Consider the following 22,864-nt stretch of genomic DNA (forward strand, 5'->3'; position numbering starts at 1 on the left):
ATGAGTAAGTCCGGCTCGCTCAAACTCAAAAACGTCTTTAAGCTCAAATCGCCCGACAAGGAGAACAAGGAGCGGAAGCGGACGGGCTCCCTCAGAGATGGAGCCGAGACTCTCTCCCCCGGGGATTATTATTCCTCCTCCTCCGTCGTCGCCCCGCCGACCACCGGCGGTCCCCTCAGCCTGGGGGACAGCGCCACGCTGCCCGGGGACCGGCTCCTCACGTCCCCGAAAGAGAAGAAGGGGAAGCGGCTGTTCTCGCTCAAGCTGAAGAAGAAGAAGTCGAAGAAAAGTCAAGACGACGTGTTTTTCTCCGAGACCGGAGAGCTGGACAGCTTCGACCGCCACATGTAAGCCGCGCAAGTGCAATTTGTTATTTCAAATTTACTTTTAGGATTTTTTTTTTTTCTTTTCCCCAATCCCTCATAAAAAGTATCTTAAAAACAAAACAAAATACCTGCAGATAACTTAAATTCAAATTGTGTTTTCATATTGCAAAGCAATGATCATCCCAGCCAATTTGCAAGCAGTCACAAACATTTGTGATCAATTGTGCCATGTTATAAAAAAAAAAAAAATTCTACCCTCAGATCAGTTCACAGAGATGCTGATGAAAGTGGGTGAGGAGGTCCAGAGACCCACCCCCCCTCCTCCTCCACCCCCCCAGAGCTGCCACCTTGAAACATTTACACAGTATTTCACAAGAAAGGAAAGAACTCACAAGAGAGGCCGTTTACCCCCTCTGGCAGTTTTTTTCTTCTTATTATTCTGCAAATCTACACAGTGTGGTTTCGAGCTGAGCTAGTTTAGTCATGCATGCCTCTGTGGATAAGTTTGACAAATGTGGTAAGAGGTAAACAAACCGAGTAGAAACAGATGAAACCTGCAAAAGATGCTGTTGTGATTTTGAGTTTGAGGCCTTTGAACCCCCCCCCATTTGCACACTTCTGGTGGCGCTCGTCTTCAGAGGGGCACCACCGCCCTGCTGACTCGGCGTTTCCCCAGCGAAAGATTCCCAGTTATTCCTCTGTCCTCTCTCTTTTATTTTATTTTTAATCTTGTGTGTTTGATCGTGCAGATCCACGTCCCAACCGACATGTTGACAGGTTGACAAAAACACCTCTGACTCACTCACACCGTCTCATTGTCAGGTTGACCTTCATTGACGCTTGGCTTACGTGAATCAGCGTTTGCAGCTCTGGCTTAAAAAAAAAAATTTGAAAAGACAAACCTGTCGTGCAGGGTTAGGCCACGTTTCCATATTTCAAATCTGTGGGATGCAGATGAGTTTATGTTGTGTCACAAATGATGGGAAGTTGCTCATGTGGGCACAACCTGTGATCCGCTTACCGAAACGCAAGCATTTTGATTGACGTAACGCGTGACGCTCATTTCAGTCGGATACAGTTGGGAGCTTTGAGAATTGAGTGGAATCTGCTTCTCGGTGCAAACCTCCGTTATTGAGATAGTCGCCGTAATAGACGAGACCGCTAAGGGTGTAGGACTTCTGAAACAACACAACAGGTATACAACGAACGTCTTAACCAACATTGTCGTCTAAAAGTTCGAATAAGTGCGAAACCCAACAAACTTGATATGAAAAGAGACATTTTAGACAAAAACATGGCATACTGATATTGGCATTAAACTAGCTTGTATACATGATCAGATTTACATTTTATTTTAAGAACAATGACAAAAAAATAAACCAATACAACAATACAATGGAAACAATTTAAAATATACAAAATAAATAGATTTCATGGTCATAAACAAATCGATAATAGGCTGCCATTTATGATAGAATTTGTTCACGTTTCCGTTTTTATATATTTTCCCAAAGTTTTCATATGTGCAGGACGTTTTATAAATCCCAATTGGAATATATTTTTCTATTCAATATAATGCAATTCAACTTTATTTCCGAATACAACAAAGTAATTTAAGGACACGTGATGGCGGCGAGATGTTCTTCTGTTTATGTGACAATTTATTGAACAAAAAAAAAAAAAAAAGATAATGTGAAATAACTAAAGTCACCCATATTAATCTAAAACTGAACACTAACAAATGACCAAAATAATACAAAACCCACAATTACCTTTATGGTAAAAAGCATGAATATATACAGTCCCACCAGAAAATAAAACCGTTTCCAATTAGACCAACATTTTTTATATATTTATTGCAATTTAATAAATAGACTGGGAAAGAATACTGCACGTTGTTTCCAGAAGAACAATATGTTCTCAAATCATGTTTAATTTAAGTTTTACTTTAATGCAGGCAAGACTCTTGTTAACATTTGGGACGTTTCTACACCTTCCAGGGTCAAATGAAGATTTGCAAACCAACATTTGATTGCGGACAACAAAACGTTTTGGTTTATTTGCTGGATGTCCACTAGAATATGTCTTGTTTTTTTTAAAACGGCCAACCTGGTGATTATTTTGTACCAGGGTGGTAATTATGGAGATAGCATTGACCCATCAACCTTTCAATCAACGACCGAATGTGCTAATTACGCCACGGGGACAAAGCCGTATTTTCATCGGGTGAGATTATTAAAAATCTAATTGCCACTGCGATTATTTGCATCCTTGCTTTTGACTACCGTTTCTGCAACAGCTGCTCTAAGAATGTAGACGTTTGCACATTGGATGTTATTTGCATTTCATGATTCAGATTTTGAAACATGCTTGTTCAGTCGAAGTTTATATTCAGATCACACAACGGCAGTGATTGAAAATGTATAAAGTCCACTTGCACTTGTAGGTGAGGCCTTGTTCTATCCGCACCTTGCAGGCCAAGAACTGAGGTAAAGAATCACAATTCCTCTGTGGATTTCGCTCCTATACACTCCCTGAACACTGCCTTTCATTGCGTTCGGTGACTCGCCGAGTAACTTTGCACAGGATTAAACCGCGCCTGGGTTAAGTGACCTATATATTACAGCTACGGTACACAAACAGTGGCAATAATAGAATATCGCCTTTCAGAGAAGTGATTGTTGTGCTAAAGGATGAGGACTTGGCTGTGTTTGTTCTGTCAGAGTGACGGAGGAGAGTTATGTCACAGGCCTTTTTGAATTTCCAGACTCGCGACTCGCTGGAATCTGATCAGCACGGCAAACTTACCTGCACCGTGGGGGGGCCGCTAGAGTACAGTCTGTTCAAATTCTGCGATAATACGAGAGGGATGGGTTCAGTATTTTGCTTATTTTTGTAAAAAACCCAGCCAAGAATACACACTTCAGTATTTGGGCCTTTCCTCAGAACGTACCAGCAATACCGTCCTGTACTTTACTTTGGTGTGAGAAAAGAATTATACATCCATTTCAGTGTATATAAAGTACGTCAAATCAGATAAGTCTGTGACATTCTTCGACTGAAGTTTTAGATCATTGGGGGTAAAATGTCTTTAAGTTGAGTTCAAAATTGCATGGAGATGTAAAAAAAATTTTCATAAAATCAAGGCGAAGGTGACTTAGAACACAACAAACACAATTAAATTAAAAGTTCCAACAGATTTAACAAAAAAAAATACAATCCTGTCTTGACTTGGCAGTTTTGTATCTTCAGCAGAAATGTTTTGAATAACTTTCTATCTCCTTCTCACATCAGCAAGAAATATTTGACTGGTCCTTTGTGTAAAATTGATTGTTGGGGGCAGAAGTGAAGACCTGGAAAAGGCCTGAAGCAGGTTCATATTCAGTTTGACAGGTCAAAGTGCTGGATATGTTTGGTGCTAAAATATCCTCGTTAGAACCGAGACGAGGTCAAGTTGGATCTGTTGAACCACAAAACTACGAAATGGTACAGAACTGCACAGCACAAGACATGGATGGAACTGCGACCATTACTTTTATCAACATCTGTGGCATAATAGGCTGTAAAGGTTGAAAATGGAGAGCACACTGACATTTGTTTGTACGGGCGGACGACGTAGTTGGGTCGCCAATACGGATGACTCTCGAACACAAAACTACCAAAAGTCCCAGGAGAATGTGGAGTCATGACACTCTGGAGACAGACGTTGTTGTTATCGTCCATCGACTATTTACTATGGAGCCCGAGCTTTTGCAGAAAGTGTCATTTTCGCTCATCTGCACGACGCCAGAGCCCCGGCGTTTTCAGAAAGTTGCGTTTTCACTGTTGTCGGGTAAACAAAGACCCAAAACTCAACACAACTTTTCCGTTTTCACTTGAAATCGTTGCTTTATCTGTAACATCGACTTAAACCGCCACTGATGGGGTACTTTGTTTGATAATCATCAAACACACTGCGATTGCTCCACAAAGACGAAGCTCACCTCATGAGGTGCAGTTACCATAATTTCCGGACTATGAGCTACTACTACTTTTCACACGCTCTGAACCCTGCGGCTTCAACAACGACGCGGCTAATTTACGGATTAAGGAGCTTTGAGTGGCCAGATTCTACTCCCCCCTGTGTCTGCGCTGTTTTGAGCACCGCTGCTTCTCCAACATTTGCCTCTCAAAGTGATATTTCTGTCTTTCTGACCTCGTCTCGCTATTGTAGCCACTTTATGTGGTCCGGTCTTTACCGCAGGAGCCACAAACCCTGGGTGATGCGTTCAGGTGCATCACGTAAAACCGACCTGTCGTCGTCTTCAGAGGAAAATCTTCCTCTTCAGAATCACAATCAGCAAATAACCGATAAAATACTTTTGTCAGTGTATTTTTTGCTGTAATTCACCTGCCGTCGCTCTCTCGTTTTCTTTTTTAAATTTGGTCAATGCGGCTTGTATTCGGATGCGATTAATAGTCCAGAAATTACGGTACGTGGTTTGTATGGCGTCCATCTTCGCTTTATCTTAAAGTCCATTAAATGTCTATTTTTCCTCCGTATTTAATCAGTAGAATTTCATTTCTTGTTTTTTGGGGGGTTTTTTTAGGACATTTTTTAAGTTTTCTTTAAATCTTGGGTATCTTGATATTTGATGATTTGAAGCGAAGGCATTGTTTTGAAGTGGAGGATTTTCTTTCAACAGTGAAACCTCTAACATGTTGCGTGTGAGAGTGTCGGCAAAAACTGCATTACCTTCACAGAAAAGCCGCTTCTGAATGCTAGGCTGAGATGTCAAAGATAGTGTACAGTGCATCGCCCTAGAGCCATGCTCGTTTAGGAAAGTATTTGCTCTCTGCTGCATGACGATGACTTTCATTTGTTTGCCGAACGTTTAAAAAGCAGACGTCAACACGTGTTCATTAGTTGGGGATGCTGTGACCTTGAGGCTAAACGAACAGACTTTTACCTCTGTGATCAATCTGTGATCAATTTTATGTAATCTCAGGGTTTATTATCTTCACAGTTTGTGTATACACCTCTTGTTTTCTCAGGCTGTGATAATATATAAAGGACCACACTGTTTATCTGCATTTATTGGTCAACAAACAAGGGAATCGAGGTGCAAAATAAAATCCGTCAGCTTGCCAGCCATGAGGTTTGACTGCACTCTTATATGTTATTATTTAGAGAAATGTAATCGCGTCCTTATTCGTTTATGCTATTATTTCCTTTGCTTCAATCAGAGACAACGCAGCAGCACAGAAGGTCTTGTAAATAAAGTATCTGTCCTTCTCATGAACTCAGATCAGGTGATGATGTCAGATAAGAGTTCCTCATAAAGACTCCTGTGTTGTGCAGAGTTTTACCGGGAAAACATGTCCCAGCCTTACGGTCTTGATAGGTGAATATTCCAAACAGGCCCAAGTTTTATTTCTACACTGAAGGTGGAAATGTTTAAAGTGAGAGTTAAATATGAGTTAAATATGCAAAGTGTTCAAACGTTCAAATTAGGTTTATTAGAGTGTGACTGTTCGTGATAGAGTGGCACGGTTAATAGAAATTTCAAGTGAAAATGCATCGTTTTTGCATTTTTTGTGTGTCGGAAAAGTTTCACGTTTACAAGGCAGAAACACAGAAAATGGTGTAATTAGATGAGAAGAGAAAATGACTCAATGTTTACGATGAGTAATTGTTATTGTCGGAGGATAAAAAGCTAAAACATGCAGATTTTTGTCACGAACTACAAACATGCAGGAAAAAAACCTGTTTTATTTGCAAAAACAGCTTTGAAACTATCGTGTATATGAGTTGTATGTACGAATCTAACTGCAGCCTCAGTGCTACTAAAGTGAAGTGTGTGAATGCTGAAGGACAGCTGCCAGGATTCTGTTAATATTAAACCGGCGCATGCAAAAAAAAAGAAGCTCCGAGGCAATAACCAGGCGTCGCTTACATCCTGGTTCAGCGATGACGTTTTGCTCTCACAGGTCTGTCGAACTCGTCGGAACTGTTTTTTTTTTTTTTTCTTTCACTTTTTAAGTCCAAACAGTCAAACTTTCTCTCGGTTCGTCTTTAAAGGAAGACACTCAGCCAGCGGAGCTTTTTAACTTTTTAACCTTTCAAGTGCTGATTCACTGATTGATTGATCGGCGTGGCAACGACACCGACATGCCCACAGGTGCTTTAAACAGGAATTACCTCATGCCTTTAAAAAGTGCTGAGGGTTTTCAGATTGATTGTGTTCAGCCGGCCGGCGGCGTCGGTATGGATGTTTATTTTTTTGTTAACTCATTATGTCGGACATAGTCATGGCCACTTCAAAAATAAGGTCGGAGTTAATGAGTCATTTGGAGTGGCTGGAAGGAAGAATTTTTGAAAACAAAGGAAAGATGCTCCGGGGGAAAAAGGGTGGAAATCCTCGCACACGTCAAAATAGACCATTTGTGCAGCTGGAGCCTTCATAAGGTGTTTTACTTGTTGTGATGTACGTGGACATCTTGTTGCGCAACCAGCCTTTTGTTCTGGATTAATAATCCTAATGTCAGTGAGGAGTGTCGCCACTCCATTGTTGTCGTTTAAAGAAATGCAAGAGCTTGATTTTCAATACCACATCTGTCCACAGCAAAATGATGAGGCTGTATAAAGGTACAATCTTTTTTTTTGTTTTGTTTTCTCAGACCAGACTGTCGAGTTTTATGTGCTCACACACTTTTTTTTTTCACAGACCTTTTTCTCTCCTGACTCCTTTTACTTTCTTTTTTGTTGCTCCTCCTTTTAATTACAATGCGCTAATTCCAACTAGACATACTGGTTAGAAAGCGTTTTGCAAAAACATGGCTGCAGGAGGTATTCCAGACGCGGTCGATGCCGGTGGTGGCTTTTAGAAGAGACATTTGGTTCTTTCATCCTGTTTTATTTTTCTTTATTAGCTCTATGGAGCACATATTGAATCACCTTATATAACATCAATTGCAAATGTTTAATGGGTCGTTATAAGTTTTTACAATATTGCAGTATTTAATGTTTTTGAAAATGCGATTGTTAGTCGTCCAACAGATCCAAAAGTCATTGATTGGATAATGAGTTTGCATGAAACGTTGGAATTTGACGATTTAATATGCAATATTTAGCAACTAATAGCTGTTAAATTGATCAGCGACAATAAAACGTTATTCTGCCTTCATCCTACACTAAAGTACAGACGATCCCTTCATGAAAAGACATCTTATTTTAGTCGCTCTTATATCAAGTTCATGAACAGTCGGATGACATTTTTCAATCAATCAATCAATCAAATTTTATTTGTATAGCCCTTTACAATAAATAACCCAGTGTTACCCAAAGTGCTTTACAACAAAGCTATAAAAACAATGCATTAAGAAACAAATACAAGAATAATACATAAAAACAATAAAACACAGGTGCGACGTTGCTGCAGGTTGTTGGAAGCCTTCCAGAGATTCATAAAAACAGAGCATACAGAATAAATACACTGCCCTAGACAGAGTTAAAAGCCAACCTAAAAAAATAGGTTTTCAGCTTTGATTTAAAAAATGTTATCCCAAACTTTTTTTTAAATTTTAATCTGAAATAATTTGTAGTTGTTATACTTTCTCAACCCACAACTGAACACTGCTCTTCAAATTACAGTCTTGTCCCTCCGTGAAACGTCAGCGGTTGAAGAGCTTCTTAGGAAAATGTTAGGAATCGACGGTTCATCTCAGAAATCAGTGTGGTCGCTGCAGTTTTTTTGTTTTTTTTAATACTGACAGACGGAAAAGCAGTTGTTGAAACCCTTGTTGACTTGGAGTGTCGCCTGTCAGGGTTCAGTTGTTGTGTCAGCAGATCTAAAGCACATGACTTCACCTGACAGTCGTGTCTGTCGTGTTGTTGCTCACGGAGTGTAGCAGGTCTACTTACGATAACATCAGAACATCACGGTTCCGCGAATACTCTTAATTCCTTCAGCTGTTGGTTCCTGCGCCAATACTGTCAAAACAAGAACAACCAGCCAATCAGATCGTAATTACCTAAAGACCTGACAGAAGCCTATGGCAATGTTTCAGTGTTGGTAAAACTCAAGTTACGTGCTGCTAAATGTGCTGCACCTCCTCACACGGTTCTTACCGGAGAATGTTTCTGGTTATTTAACAACGCTGACGTCTGATCTGTGCGTCATTGAAACGAAACGGAAGGATTCGCTTTTTGTTTAGGTGCCTTCATCTGGATCTGCTCTCCTGATGTTCACTGCTGTTTGATCTGCGCAAGAATAGAGCTGCCAAATTAATCGAGTTTTAATCGGGATTACAATTTTGAAAGTCATAATCTCCAGTAAAATTTAATTAATTGAGTAGCCCTCGTCTGAATACAAATTATATCGCAGTTGGCGACTCGCCTGCTAAACGGACAAGATTTTCACTTTCGGTTCGGACCAGCCTAGGAGCCTGGTTTCTATTCCGTCATGCTTTTCTTTCTCTTCCTCTCTGTGTTCGTTCCGGGCGACAGCGCCCCCAAATGGGTGGCTGTTGTAATTGAGTGACGGTGTCCACGGTGGTTTACCGGTTTCAGAACGAGCAGCGATAAAGCAAACCGAACCAACTGAAGGTGTGAGATCTGTAGGCTACCAGCATGTGCCCGGCTAGCTCAGTCGGTAGAGCATGAGACTCTTAATCTCAGGGTCGTGGGTTCGAGCCCCATGTTGGGCGCTTCTTTTAGGGAGCGGTGGCCTCAAGGGGAGAGGAGCAGATCTGGGATCAGGAGTTCTTAGGGGGGAAAAGTTCGCCACCGTGACTCCTGGAGCAAGACCCTTGACCCTTGACCCTCGACCCTCCTCAGCTCCCTGGAGCGTCTTGAAGTAGCTTCCACCCACGTCCCAGAAATACGATAAGTTAATACGTAAAAAAAAGAATTCCCCTCAGGGGATTTATATGCTTTAGTCTAGATGCCTTTTAATTCCAGCGCAGCAAACAAACCGAGGTTTGATAGAATCGGAACAACTTCAATGAGTTTGAACACACCCTTAGAAAATAAGTAACTCTTATAGGATGAGTGACCATTTCATAACTTTCTCATTCCCCCCCCCACATCAACAGTGGTTAATTTGTTGAATGACAACTTTTATAACTTCTGCCATAATTTTACTAGATATCACTTACCTGCTTTAGATGATAGAAAATCTTCACCATTTGATCATATCCACTGTGATAGATTCTTAAAATCGTCCTTTAAGTTAGAATCTGGTTTTATTTTAGTTGCAGTTTTAAATGCAGTATTATTGGTGTTCAGTACCATTTTTACTAGCTGTAAAAGGTCACAATAGTTTAAAATAAAATGTCATTGTTCTTTAAAACCATGCATGGAGTAGTTAAATCATTCAATTCATTCAACATTCCCCAAAAATCCTCAAAACTTTGGCCTTGTATGACGGTAACAGCGAGCTGATATTCAATCAATACATTTCTAATGGAGCGGCTCCATAACAAATGAAGGAGGTTCATCTGATCGGTCGGTGTGGAACTGGCCTGCTTGAGGGAACTCCGATTAATTGTGATTTGATAATAACAGCTACGACCACGACAACCAGGAGTAACAACAGCAGCGGGGAACATCACATTTCCACCGGCTCCTCGCTAGCATATTAAAACGTTCTGGTAAAATATGTCTCATTACAGTGTCAACAAATTAGAGCCACTTCATAAGCCGTGTTGCCGCATGTGTGCTGGTGGTGTTTAATAGACGGGCAAATCAAAGCGTCGTTTTGTTTGGAGCATGTTGAGGAGGTTACATTACGTTTAAATTTTTCATCTCGCGTGGTTTGAATTGTGGTTTTCTCAACGTCTATGTTCAGAACAATGTTCAGACGAAGTTAGAAGAGAAGATGATGATTATCGACTGCAGTGTTCCTCTTTTCTTTAGCCTGGTTTGATAAAGAAGTGGGTATTTTGGTTGTGGCGTCAGGTCTGCGTTCCGTGCTCACAGACGGTGGTTCCCAGTAATTAATATATTGCCTCTTAAGGTTTGGATGAACGCGAGCATCCAGCGCCTGTATCTGGAGGTTTCTGTGCAGTTTTTCCCCTTTTCGACATTTAAACTAAATATTTACATTGTCTTGCATGTCATTGCATTTAATTTAATGGACATTTATCAGCTTATTTTGTTTGGATTGCCTATTAAATCTAGATTGTGTTATGTATCCACCACATGGCGAAGCAAAACTTATATTTATTTAATTGCAGAATTAATTGACTTACATTGAATACTGAGCACAAACTACGTATAATCATACTTGTGTGTTGGCTGTGTGTTTGAGGTCCGGCACGCCGCGCACTCAGCAGGGATTCTGGGTGTTAACTGCAACAACAAACACATTGTTGGTGTCTTTTGTGCAGTGATAGAAAACAGAGGGAGCAGCAAACAGACTTTTCAAAGTAAAGCTCACACAACCTGGCCGCGGTCCCGAAACTCCCACACTCCCTGATAAAAAAAAAAAAAACCTGTGTGCACTCGTTCATTAGTGTGTTTCAGAACACAAAAACAAATGTACACGGTACTGTACAACATTCTTCCAGGACCACGCGTTTCTCACACGGCACGCCTCCGGGACGGCACAACGGTTTTGAGCTCTGTACGCTGACTCGTGGTTTTTTTGTTTTTTTGTTTTGTTTCTTTCCCCCCCTCAGCAAAGAAAGTTCTCTTTGTGGAAGGAATTTCGTGGAACTTCATCATGACTTTGCAACAGACTGAGCACCAAGTCCTGCAAACACTTTGAGACTGACTTACTGACATCCTGTATGAAAGTGTGCAAAAAAACTTTACGCTCATGCAAATACATTGCATTTTCAAAGTGTGTGTATTTTAGGGTTGTGCAAAAAAAAAAAAAAACACTTGCATTGGGTTTTCTCACAAGTAAGATGGCCAAAAAAATGTCCATATTTAAAAAAAAAAACTTAAGTTGTAACTTGCAATTACTAACTTTAACTTTACTCTACTTGACTGTAAGCAACCAGGCTTCACCTCAGTTTGTTGATCTTGTTTTATACATTTATTACACTATATAGTTGGCCAAGACATGATCAGAATTAGGGATGAAACTGGGACTAATTAATTTAGACCCTGTTTACACATCTTGTAAAAAATAAAAACAAAAAAAATGCATAATTTTTGCATTTTCATTGATTTCAGTAGATGTTTCGCTCTAAACGCCAATGTCTGAGACACTGCAAACAATGTTAACATGCAAGGCCGTTAGTTGTTATAGCACACATTCCTACAGACAACAATGTACTGTAAACATTTGCAATGACGAGACAACGGAAGTTGGATTGCTGTTGGTACTATGATAGTACCGAGAAGAATATATGGACTTGGAGTCGTGACACTCTGGAGGAAACTTTGTCGTTATTGCCCGTCAGTTTTCCCAAAAAGTTGCCGTTTCGGCAGCTCCGAGCATCGTTGTCGTGGAAACGGAATCAGAACGTTTTCCGTTTCCACTGAAAAACAGGGGTGACAAATATCCTATTATATTTGCTTTAAACGGAGTCGATTGCTGGCCTTTTATAACTCCGTGGATAGAAATGAAAGTTAGTATGACGGCAAACCGAGTGCGTTACCTGAAGCAAGATATCATAAGTTCCAAGCTCCTCTTCCAAAGTCAACAAATCAATTATTACGATCTGTTTTGTAGTTGTAATAAAGTCTCTCCTCCTCCCACCCCCCCCCAAAGCTAATTGCCACTATGAAATACTGCCTGTGTGTGTTATTACCGGTACTTCCACTACACTCAACGGTCTTCTTTATTGCCGTTTGTCTCCGAGCTCAACGCACCACAGATACGTGTCGCGTTTCGCGAATTGAAGTCCGTTCCAACACGCACCGGGAAGTTTTTCTAAATCGTCTCCCACAGTTGGCTGTGGTTCTCGGTCGTTGCTGGTCCGAGTGGAAGCGGCTGCCGCGGACCCGCCCTGCGTCTGGCAAACATTGGGCTCCGGAGAAGTTGTTCCAGGCACTCCTTAATCCCTCGGCCGCGCTCACAAACAACAGCTGCCTTACATTGACTGTGCAAAAGCCTATGTAGATTGTGTCTTAAGTCTGTGGGTCCAATGCATTGTTCTTTGCTTCACGTTTTATTTATTTATTTATTTTGAAACAGTAAAACAGAAGCGTTTGTGTTTGACCTTCAAGCAGCAGTTTTCTATCACGTCTCGTCACCGGATCGCTCCAACGTGCTCCCCCAGTGTGGTCCAGCTTTTCAGTTTTCCAATATTAGAACAAGGAACTTCTTCCAGTGACTCATTCAACCCCTCCGGAGGGTGAGTCAGTGGAGTTGAATTCTCTCCATCCCTTGTTTTCGGTTTATCCAGTAGCTGCTGCTGCTGCGAACACTCGATGCTGCAAATGGAGAAATCGTGTCGGTCCTGATTGTGCAGCCACAGAAAACACTGCAGGAGTCACACCGCTGCCACAATAAACACAGAACCAAAACAACAACAAAAAAACCCAAAGAGACAAATGTCCATGTGGCATTTGTGCATAAGTACTTATTTTTGGTTTTTGCTCCACAGTGAGAGGAAGAACAGAAGATTTGGGGACCGACGGGGTTTTGACACTAATCTTCCAGCACTTTAAAGATGAAAATGTAGAATTTTTCAGATTTATTCACTTTGGGGGGAAAAAAATTTGGTCAAAAAACATATTGAATGCATCTTAGTCACCATGTTTGCATGTTCTCTCTGCTTTCTTCCTGAAAGGCGAAAACGATTGATGACTAGTATTTCGTGCAGGTGTGAGAAACTATCCCTGCGACTTTAAATTAGGGGGGGAAAATTACAATATATAAGCATTGGCAAGACATAAATTCACGAGGCAGGGCACCACCGGACCATGAAAAATTAATTAAATATTGATATAATTAAATGTGTTTTTTTTTACATCAAATGAATTATTTTTAATTAATTAATGACTCATTTATATATTTTATTACAATAGTATTGAATGAATGACCCATTTAATTAATTATTTAATGGTGTATTTATTTAATTTTGGCACATGTAATTACATTGTGAAATAATTATATCCAGGTTTTTTTTTTGCACAAAACGAATTCTTATTTTAATGAATAAATTACATATTTAATGACACATTTATATATTTTATTACAATTTTAAATAATTAATGACACATTTAAATAATTACTTATTGTTTTGATAATACTTTCACATTGAATTCCAATTTTAATTCATTAATGACACATTGAATTAATTATTTAATGTTGGTGCATTCAGTGCTCCGCAGTGGAGAAGCCGTCAGCTCATTAAATACAGTTTTGCAGATCTTAAATCTTTAGACCTCAAAGATTATGCCAATAAATGACTGAATTAGAAGGATAAGGTGGGTTTTTTTTAAGGTGGTTTTTTAAGGTCGAGTGAAATATTGTTGTGTAATGAAGTTCCCACGATCAACCCCAGTCCTTCCCTCCTGCTCCTCCTGCTAACAGGCCGGCATGCAGCTGTCTCTGTGGCGCAATTGGTTAGCGCGTTCGGCTGTTAACCGAAAGGTTGGTGGTTCGAGCCCACCCAGGGACGACGCTCTTTTGCTCCTGAAAATACCAAGGTGCTTTGTGGGAAGAACATTTGTTCGCGGAACAGAATAGTCGCACACGTTTTAGATCACACCCTGTACATGTGTGCCGATAAAAGATAACGGTGAGAAGCGTTTCTTTGATCTGTCGTACAGACGTTGATCTCCTCACTGCTGTTTTGGCACGTGTGGAAATGCATATATTTCAACGCTCATTTAACCTCTGTCCAGAGTCCATCTATCTGTGTTTACCTGCTGACTTAAGAAGGATTAGATAAGGTGGCAGCCTGAAAGCAGCCTGCACACAAAGCTCTGATATTGTTGTTTTTTTTGTCTTACTTTGTACATTTTCCCATAGAAACACGTTTGTACCTCAAGATGTAGTTTAATCAAGTCTTCAAAGACGACAAAGAGCAAGCATGTAAATGTAATGAGCTGAGTGCTTTGTATCGTGGAGCCTATATTATCTGTCTGCAGTGCAGCAGAGAGGATATTCGGGCAAGTTGAAGCTGGTCTGAACGTTGACGGAGTGGGTGAGAGACAGATCTCAGCTTCTACAACTTTACTCCCACCGGGACATGAGGGACTCTCTAAAAGGTAGCAGTACAGAGCTTTTGGTATATTCAGTGTTCTGTGGATTTTAAATTCCCTATCGGAGGTCATAGCCTTTTTTTTTTTTTTAATACCAAATGTCCTTTATCTGGTTAGGGTTAGGCTCCCAGTCCGTATTCTCTTGTGCATCTAAGTGTGGTCTCACACAAAAAAGAAAAACAAACCCAACAGCACCAGCTTGTGGCCTGCCATGCTAATTACATCATTTTCCGCATTTCGGTGTAAACGTCAGGTTTGGGTTATAGGTGCCTTGTGTGTCGCCTGCTTTTGGATTAAATTATTTCATTGGAACACATTGAGGAAGGGAAAGGATGTCAAGCGTACTGTCCAAGGAGTTGGTTGGTCATAGATTATTAGGATTACATTTCACTGGCACCTCTCGTGTTCAGACTGGCGCCTTGATGGAGAAAGTTTAACAGCCTGATTTGAAGCATGTGTCAATCACTTTGTACCTCAGCAGTACCTTTTGGATAAATCGGATTACAGCTACTTTTTGAATACTAAATGAAGTGACAATGAAGCACAATGCAACAAACGTGACAAAAGTTGTGTTTTTTGCAAACTCAGCCCTTTGTGCACTTCAAGTATTTATCGCATTGTTCCAAACTCTATGCACTTGTTCAAAAATGCTCCGGTTATAATTGTAGTGACAGCTTGAAGAAAGGCCAGGTCGTTGTCTTTCTGCACGCTCGACTTAATTTCTTAACTGATCTGGCACAGAGGCTGGCGGAGTCCTGGGAGAGAGCTGCATAACTGTAGGGCACATCCATCCACCGCTGCAAGGACGTTGACGTGTGAAATCCCACATGGGACTATAAATCAGATTGCAGACTGGAGTCATCTATGGCGGCACGGCAACGCGAGAGTCAACAGCTGAGAGGGAACCGTTTTTGAGAAACAGGGTCGCTGTGCCAGGGGCGACTCAGCAAATCCAGACACGCGACATCAAAAACCGACCGATCAAGCAAATCGGCAACCAAAAGTGGCAGATTTAACTGTAATCTGAGGCCGCGCAGATCAACGTCTTCCAGTCTAAACTATTCCTTTAAGAGTCAATATTTTTACACGATGCGGCAGCCCGTTGTTGTTCTTCTCGCCCACATGTATCGGCACGATTACGCCATGCTGCCGTTTGTGGGCCCGTCGGACTGACGGCAACAAGTCGATTCATGCGTCCCTGGAAGCCGTCGAACCATTTTGGGTGAAATAGGCAATCTGGATAGGGTGAGAGGTATGTGCATCAATGGTTTGTCAACAAGTCAACTCTCACGCTGTCATTTTTAACGTCTCCAAAGACATTTAACCTGTTTTTTTTTTTATTCTTCCTCTGTTTTTATTTTCATTCTCACTCATTGTTGACAATACGTCCAATACAAGAGGATTAAATCATGATTCTATGGTAGGATGCCCAGAAAGTTATATTTACTATGAATAATAACAATAAACCTCCCGATAAGAAAATGCCCCCAAAACAATTTTTAAATCTTCCTCACAAAGTCAATAATCAATCTAAATAATAATTCATGATGATTGATTGATTTCTACAAATGTTTTTATTTTTTAATTTTTTTAGTTGAGCTCTGCCCCCTTGTGGCAAAAGTCTGTTATTGCACACTCCTGGCTGGTTGATTCCAAGGTGCTGCTTAATGTCAATCTTCCTTTATAAACAACATATGGTCCAAATAAAGTGCTGACTTTGGGATACGTTAAAGACCGTACGTATAAAATAATGCCTGAAAAGTAGTTGGGAACTCAGGCGAGGCGTTGCTCGCAGTGCTGCCTTTCCGCCACAGTGTGGCGGTGTGGAGTTAACCCGGCCTGCGGTGCAGGAATGCCGTTCTCCCAGAGGAAGGTGGGTTTGCAGACTGGGCGTGACTGCATCTGCAAATGACAAGGCTTCAGCTCGCAGGGACGTCGTCTTCTCCTCCTCGTGTTGCACGTGTTTGCCAGAAACTCCGCTCGGACTCTAATTGCTCTTCGTGTGTGGAGTTAAACGTCATCCTTCAACTGTCACATTGCTCTTTTCACCCCGGTGTGTTTCGTTCAACGCCGCTTTGGGACGGGGGGGGGGGGGGGGGGGGGGAAACCCAGCTAAACTGTTCAGTTCGAAGTGTCTGCACTCTAAAAATAACACGCAGGGCCAACAGGAGCATTAGAGAGATGCTTTGTGTCGCTGTTGGTACAGTTCCTCTGCTTCAGTCATGCCACAGAGATTGTCAAATAGTTTTACAGCATTCCCTCTCAAGCTTTCTTCACATTACCTTAAGGTGGCATTTCAAACACAGGTTTTTGCTTGATTTAATGATTTTTCATGAGTATGTTGAATAAATGTTAATTTACTTTGAAAAAAAAAAATGCTATTTGGTGTTTTTTGGTATTTTTTTTTAATACTTTTAAGTTTCTTAGTTTTTTTCATAAGAACAGAGAAACATATAAACCATGCAGCAACGTAAACAGTGTCACAGTACATCTGAATTGACAGTCATTTTTCTATTACAATTCCAGGTAATTTACATTCTTACAGCATTTGGTACAGCATGTTAAGTTTGTTTTATTACACTGCACAGGCCGTGTGTGTTTAGTGTGTGGGGATGATCTTATATCTGAAAGTATAGCAGTAGTTTTGTCCATTTTGCAATGTACGACTCCTTTTGTAGGCGTAGTAAGAAGGTCCATCTTTCCATCTCATGAATCTCCCTGATAACTTCCACCCCAGTTATCTACTGGAGGTGCATCCTTCTGGAGCCATTTACGAGTTATTGCTTTCTTCGCTGAAGCAATCAGTATTTTCAGCAGGTATCTATCATGTCCTGTCATTCCTTCCGCTAAATCACCCAGATAAAGTGTTTTAATGGTATATTCCGTAGCAAAAAAGCGAACAGGGTTCTTCCAACAAAATTCAAATGGTTCAATTCTTTCCCCCCATCTCTCCCTGATGAAGTTTGTAGTCTCTCCTCTACCTTTTATAATTCCTTGATAAAGTTTTGAGATGATCGATTTGGAGTTACCAGTATATGCCTGTCTTATTGATCGTGTTATTCAATTGGGTTCTGTAATTGCCCCTCATTCTTCTTTATTTCTTTTAGAAAATATGTTGGTGTTATTTTTAACAAGGTGAAACTGTCGGCCCTCCTGGAAAACTACCATCGTTTTTTAGTGTTTCGGCCGTTCCCCGTGTAAACGTGAAACTTTTCTGAAATGAAATGAAAACGATGCGTTTTTCACTTGTGAACGAGGCCAATGAGCCAAATACAACAGACTGTCTTAAAAATGCTTCCAGCCAAATATGAAATATGCTGGTTTTGTGCCCTCCGTTATTGCTCCCAGGATCAGTTCCATGTTAATGGCTGTTTTGACTTTGAACGCACCATGGCAACGCATAAACACAACGGCTTCACCCTCTGGCTGCCTTCACCTGTGGGAATGACAAAAATGTTCCCAAGATGTATCCGCGTGTGTTTCGCCATTTCAATGGGGTCAAAATATATCTCCTGCAACATCCTATCACGTATTCTTTAAAAAAAAAAAATTATTTAAGGTAGTGCAGATAAACAATACAAAACAGTAAACAATTCCAAAGATGTGTGAAAATGAACAATACATTCTATATACAAAAGTAATACAAACAAGTGCTATTTACATAATGTGTGTGAGCTTGTATATGAAATACTAAGTGTGACTTGGTTCTGTTTATGGAGGAAACAGAGGAGAAAGGAAATAGTTTGTATAGGAACATAGAAAGGTGCAAAAGAGGAAAAAAAAGTGAAATTATCCATTTTGTAGAAATTGAATGAGTTTGTTTTGGAATTGAGGTTCTATTGTCATCAATTCAGTGAGTGTCGACTGAGATTCCGTAATAATATAGTCAGACAGCAGATTTTTCCATTGACGTATACTGATATTTTTTGATTTCCAGTTTGTGAGGATGGTTTTCTTGGCGATGGTTCGGGATACAAGCAGTAGTTTAGTATGTGGTGAGTGGAGAGTGATAGTAGAAGGCAGAGTGAGGGGGGGGGACAGTGGGATGTGTGTATTGTTTTGTATTGTATCAATTGTAGATTAGCATTTGTCGACATACTGTAGACGTTATTGCGTATCTGAGTCCAGAAGTTGGCATCAGGAGCAAGTGACAGGTCTTGTTCCCATTTGTGTTGTGTGGAATCCTGTCACGTATTCTAATTTCCGTCGATTTAAGTTGTTTCCTCATCGTTGACAGGTGGAGTTTCTCCACTTAAAGCAGCCGTCAGATGAAACTGAAGTGGTTTATATTGACTCATCATCAGCCACAGAAAGGCTCCTCCTCTCTCTTCCATGCTATCACTTCTTTCCAGCAGCAGGTTATTTTTTATTTATTGATTTATTTGGAGGAGGGTGTGTCAGTATAACTCAATAAAAAGATCTCCCTTGTCTCCGAGCAAAGCCGGCGCGGCAGCCGATGAATACATGAAGTTGTACAAACACAAGCAACATGCAATGATATCGGAGACAAAAGCCAAGTGACATAACATCCTCTCCTCCCCCTTTTTCCTCCCTCTCTCTCTCTCTCTCTCTGCTTCCTCTCCCCTTTCTCCCTCCCCACCAGGAGCTTCGACCAGATCAGTGTGTCCACAGAGTGCAGTTTCCGGACCGAGTCGGACTGGGACCCTCAGTCCGAGTGTCACTCCATGATCAGCTTCGACATGACTCAGCCTCACAGCCCCATGTCGCCCTCCAAAAGCTACAAGGTGGGACTTTTATTTATTTACTTACTTACTACTGGTTTCACAGGGCAGTGCAGACCTGACCGTCCAATAATGCTTCTCCCTAAATAGCAATTGAACTTAAACAACCGGTGGATGCACTGCTCTTTTTTTATATGCATAAGGCAGTTGATGCTTTTTATGCACTAGTTGCACTTTGTCTTGTAGGTTTTTTTTTCATTCATCTGTTGTTTATACATTAAAATCATGTGTTTATGGATTTTAAGTGACTGCTTATTCATTACAGTGGTTTTATTTCCACATATTTCCATAGCTCTTTACCCATCTACACTGTGTGTATAACAATCCTGGCAATTGACTCTATTTTAGAGGATTTTTTTCTTTTTACTGGATTGTTTTATTTTATATTTATTTTTATATTTGCATATTCTATTTTTTGTGCTCTTTTTGGCTCTTGTTTAGAGATTTACATATGTTTACATATTTTAATTCCTTAGTTTTATAAGTTCTGCACCTTTTACCTTGAGCTGTTGTAAGTTTGTGTTTCCCCCTGGGGAGGAATAAAGCTCTCTACTCATATTTTTCTTTCCGAATTAGCTCAATTGTGACATAATTTGCATACGCAGCAGATATAACCTGAATAAATATACGAGAAAAACTGTTTCGATCGACTTTCAAAAGTGCGGCAGAACTGATACCACTCCCACCACCTCCCAGCTCCGCTCCTTGCGCTGTTTAAAAACTTGCGTACCAGCCTCCTGTCGGGTCAAACGGATAGACTTTTCAGTCTGTTTGGTGAAGTTTTAAACAGTCTGTAGGTCAGGTGGTGTTCAGGGTGGGTGGGGTTCTCTTCCAAAAACACAGCTGGGCTTCCTTTGTAGTGTAAATGTCAGTGGGGTGGAGACGTTGCTTATCCAGACACAAGCGCAATGAGGTGGTGGAGAAAACGCCGTTTGAAGACAGTGTTGTGCCACCCTGGCTACACAGACTCGCTTCAGCTGGCCAGTAGAAATAAATCAGGATTTCATCCATGTGTTTCAAAGATTTATCAAAGTATTCCTACTTTTTGGAAAAAAAACAAATGGTCTCCACGTCTCCTCTTGACGGACTGTTAATGCCGCACTAGAAACACTCTGCAGAGCTTAAAGAGGTTTTTGTGTTCTTTATTTTTGTTCACCTGCAGTCACACCAAAGCTGGGATTTATTTGTCGAGGCCCGTCGACCTGCGCTGTAAGTCCGATATCGGAAAACGTGTTTCGTAATATCAAAGCGCAGAATTTTAGGCCGTGACTTCTCCCATTTAGGCACCAACCTCTCGGACGCGTTTATTAACACTTAAATGGAATTTTAAGAACGGCGCGTTCACGCGTTCATTCAGTGCGTCACTGCGTTTTGTGAGCGGGAGGAGCAAAGTATGTCGACGGGAGTATTTGAAGTACTTGACTGGTCCTACCAAATGAAGGTACTCCTCATTTCTTCGTGGTGAGATACTCGCTTAAAAGACTTTACGCTTCAGGTGCTGCTGCCAGAACAACTAAGGAGTTCTTCCTTCAAGCTGATGCAGTTACCTTCAAATTAGATAGAGCAGATTTTGCTGACTCGTCATAAAAGGGCTCAGATTTTCTTGAGTGTTTTCTTGAGTCAGATTGATGTTTGATGTTCTACGTCTCCGACACTGAGTGTTTCTAATAGAGGAGTATGTAGACGATATCAAAGCACTTCATAAGAGATGAAATACAAGCCGACATTGACCACAGGATAAGATAAACTGGTGTTTTACTGCCAATTAATCTAGTTACCTATTTATGTTAGTGATCTGTGACAGGAGGGTGCGTGATGGTGGAACAGGGGAATGATAAGGCGCTCTGGTTTGTATCGTTGTGTAAATAGCTTGAGAATGTAACAGGAACTTGATTCTCGGGCATCTCAACAAGTAAGAAGTGCTCGTCTTTCTCTTGCGGTCGTCTTGGTTTGACCTCACCCGATGTGTATGTGTGGCACTCGGAAAACACTTTGAAATATTTCGGGCACGACAACAATCTGACTTATGTCATCGTCACGCTATTCAGGAATCATCGGTGTGGAGTTAGACTTGGCGGATTTGATCGAACAAAAGCTTGAGTGTCGAGAATCTACCGACTCTTTGCCACGCGTGCCGACCGACAGCGGGGACGGTCCGGTGAGGGGAAGCAGAGCGCCACACATCTGTTGTCCGTCCCGTGTCTGGTTGAGTACAATCTGGTGAGCCGCTGTGGAAACGGACCCCCTCCTGCAGGGGGGGATGACAGGATACTTTCACAAAACAATAAAAGTGCACCAAAAGAGGAAGTGCAGCAAAGCGTTAAACAAGCCAGACCCGCCGGGCGTCGACACGCCCCACTGTGACTGTTTAAAAAAAAAAAATAGAAATGCTTCCCCTTTTAAGAAGAGATGCTCACAATCCAATGGGATGTCGTTGTTCCTGACCTGTTTTCCATATATTCAAACCTGTCGGACCAGGTCCCGTGGTGTTTTTGTCTCGAGAAATAAAAAGAAAATTTTTTAGGGGGGGGGGGACCACAAAGGTCCAATTCAAAACCTCCACAAACTCCTTGTGTTTACCAAACCCTTTTGCAGGCAGATAAAAACACCTAATTAGTTGTAATAGAAAACGTATCCTGAATAGCTGTGAGCCTTTGAGCTGCTGCTGAGATTAGAGAACGAAGCAGAGCTGCCAGATAAGGGAGCAATGAAGCGGTGGCGCTTTATCCCCACCTACCTGCCATGTGTCACTTGCTGTGAGTGAAGACACGGGGAATGCTCGGTGGAGAGCTAATGCTCCGCTGGCAGTGCCGGGAGAGACACGTCTCGGACTCTCATCAGACGCTCTGACTTCTTTCGTTTGTTCCTTTTGTGGATTTGTCATTGAGCCAAAACGACTGCGAAGGTACGGTATCGACGGCTTAGACGTCACAGATGACCAGAATACATACATCGCGGCTTGACAAACTCGCGTTTACCTTTTGTTTACGTAGTGAAAAATGCTTAAACGTGTTTGTGTGGAAACTGGTTTTCATCACCCTTGTTTCAGAATGTCCTCGGGGGGGGGGGGGGGGGGCATTGGCCTCTCAGAACAGGTGAGGGTCAACATTCATCAAGTGACTCTTCCTGCTTGGATCTGAGCGTCTCTGCCCCCCTTCTCATGTGGCTGATAAGTTAAACAAGCGTGAACCGATTTCAAGCGTATTTTTCAGAAGCGTAGACGCGGGAGATAAGAGATGTCAGTGATACGCGGCGCTTTAGAACGAGGAAGGGCGCGCCTGTCATCGCCAGACCTGTACACACCCTTTCAATTTTTTTTTACAGCATTGTGAATTCCTTTCAGTCGTTTGCCATGTGAGGCGTCTTTCACAAGACCTTTTTTTTTGTCGCTGTAACGCAAATGGCCATGCCCTCCAGCCAGATACTTTGTCCCGGAACGTTTCACCTGTCGACAGACAGACAGACAGACAAGCAGATGTAGCCAGCACCGCCTGTTGGATTCCAAGGCGGGAGTGACTTCTACTTTGTTTTGCCCACATAGGAATGTTTTTTTTTTGTTGTTTTTTTTTTTTTTAACGGGTGTTGGTTCTGAACCCATTGTTTGTGGTCATGTAAATTAACATGATAACACTTTGGTACATTCTGCT

The 22,864-nt window shown here is 41.4% G+C and overlaps 1 protein-coding gene across 1 annotated transcript in view; it reads left to right on the top strand.

Moving 5' to 3' along the window:
* Positions 1-22,864, top strand: part of crybg1a (crystallin beta-gamma domain containing 1a) — a gene marked incomplete at its 5' end in the record, with an annotated part of 49,499 nt that continues 26,635 nt past the window's right edge. Inside the window, 2 exons of the mRNA XM_080512587.1 lie at positions 1-347; positions 19,079-19,220. Of these exons, the coding sequence (XP_080368713.1) occupies positions 1-347; positions 19,079-19,220 (489 nt within the window). The remainder of the gene's footprint in view (positions 348-19,078; positions 19,221-22,864) is intronic.

Source organism: Blennius ocellaris (genome assembly GCF_963422515.1).
Source record: "Blennius ocellaris genome assembly, chromosome: 17".
Classification (NCBI taxonomy): domain Eukaryota; kingdom Metazoa; phylum Chordata; class Actinopteri; order Blenniiformes; family Blenniidae; genus Blennius; species Blennius ocellaris.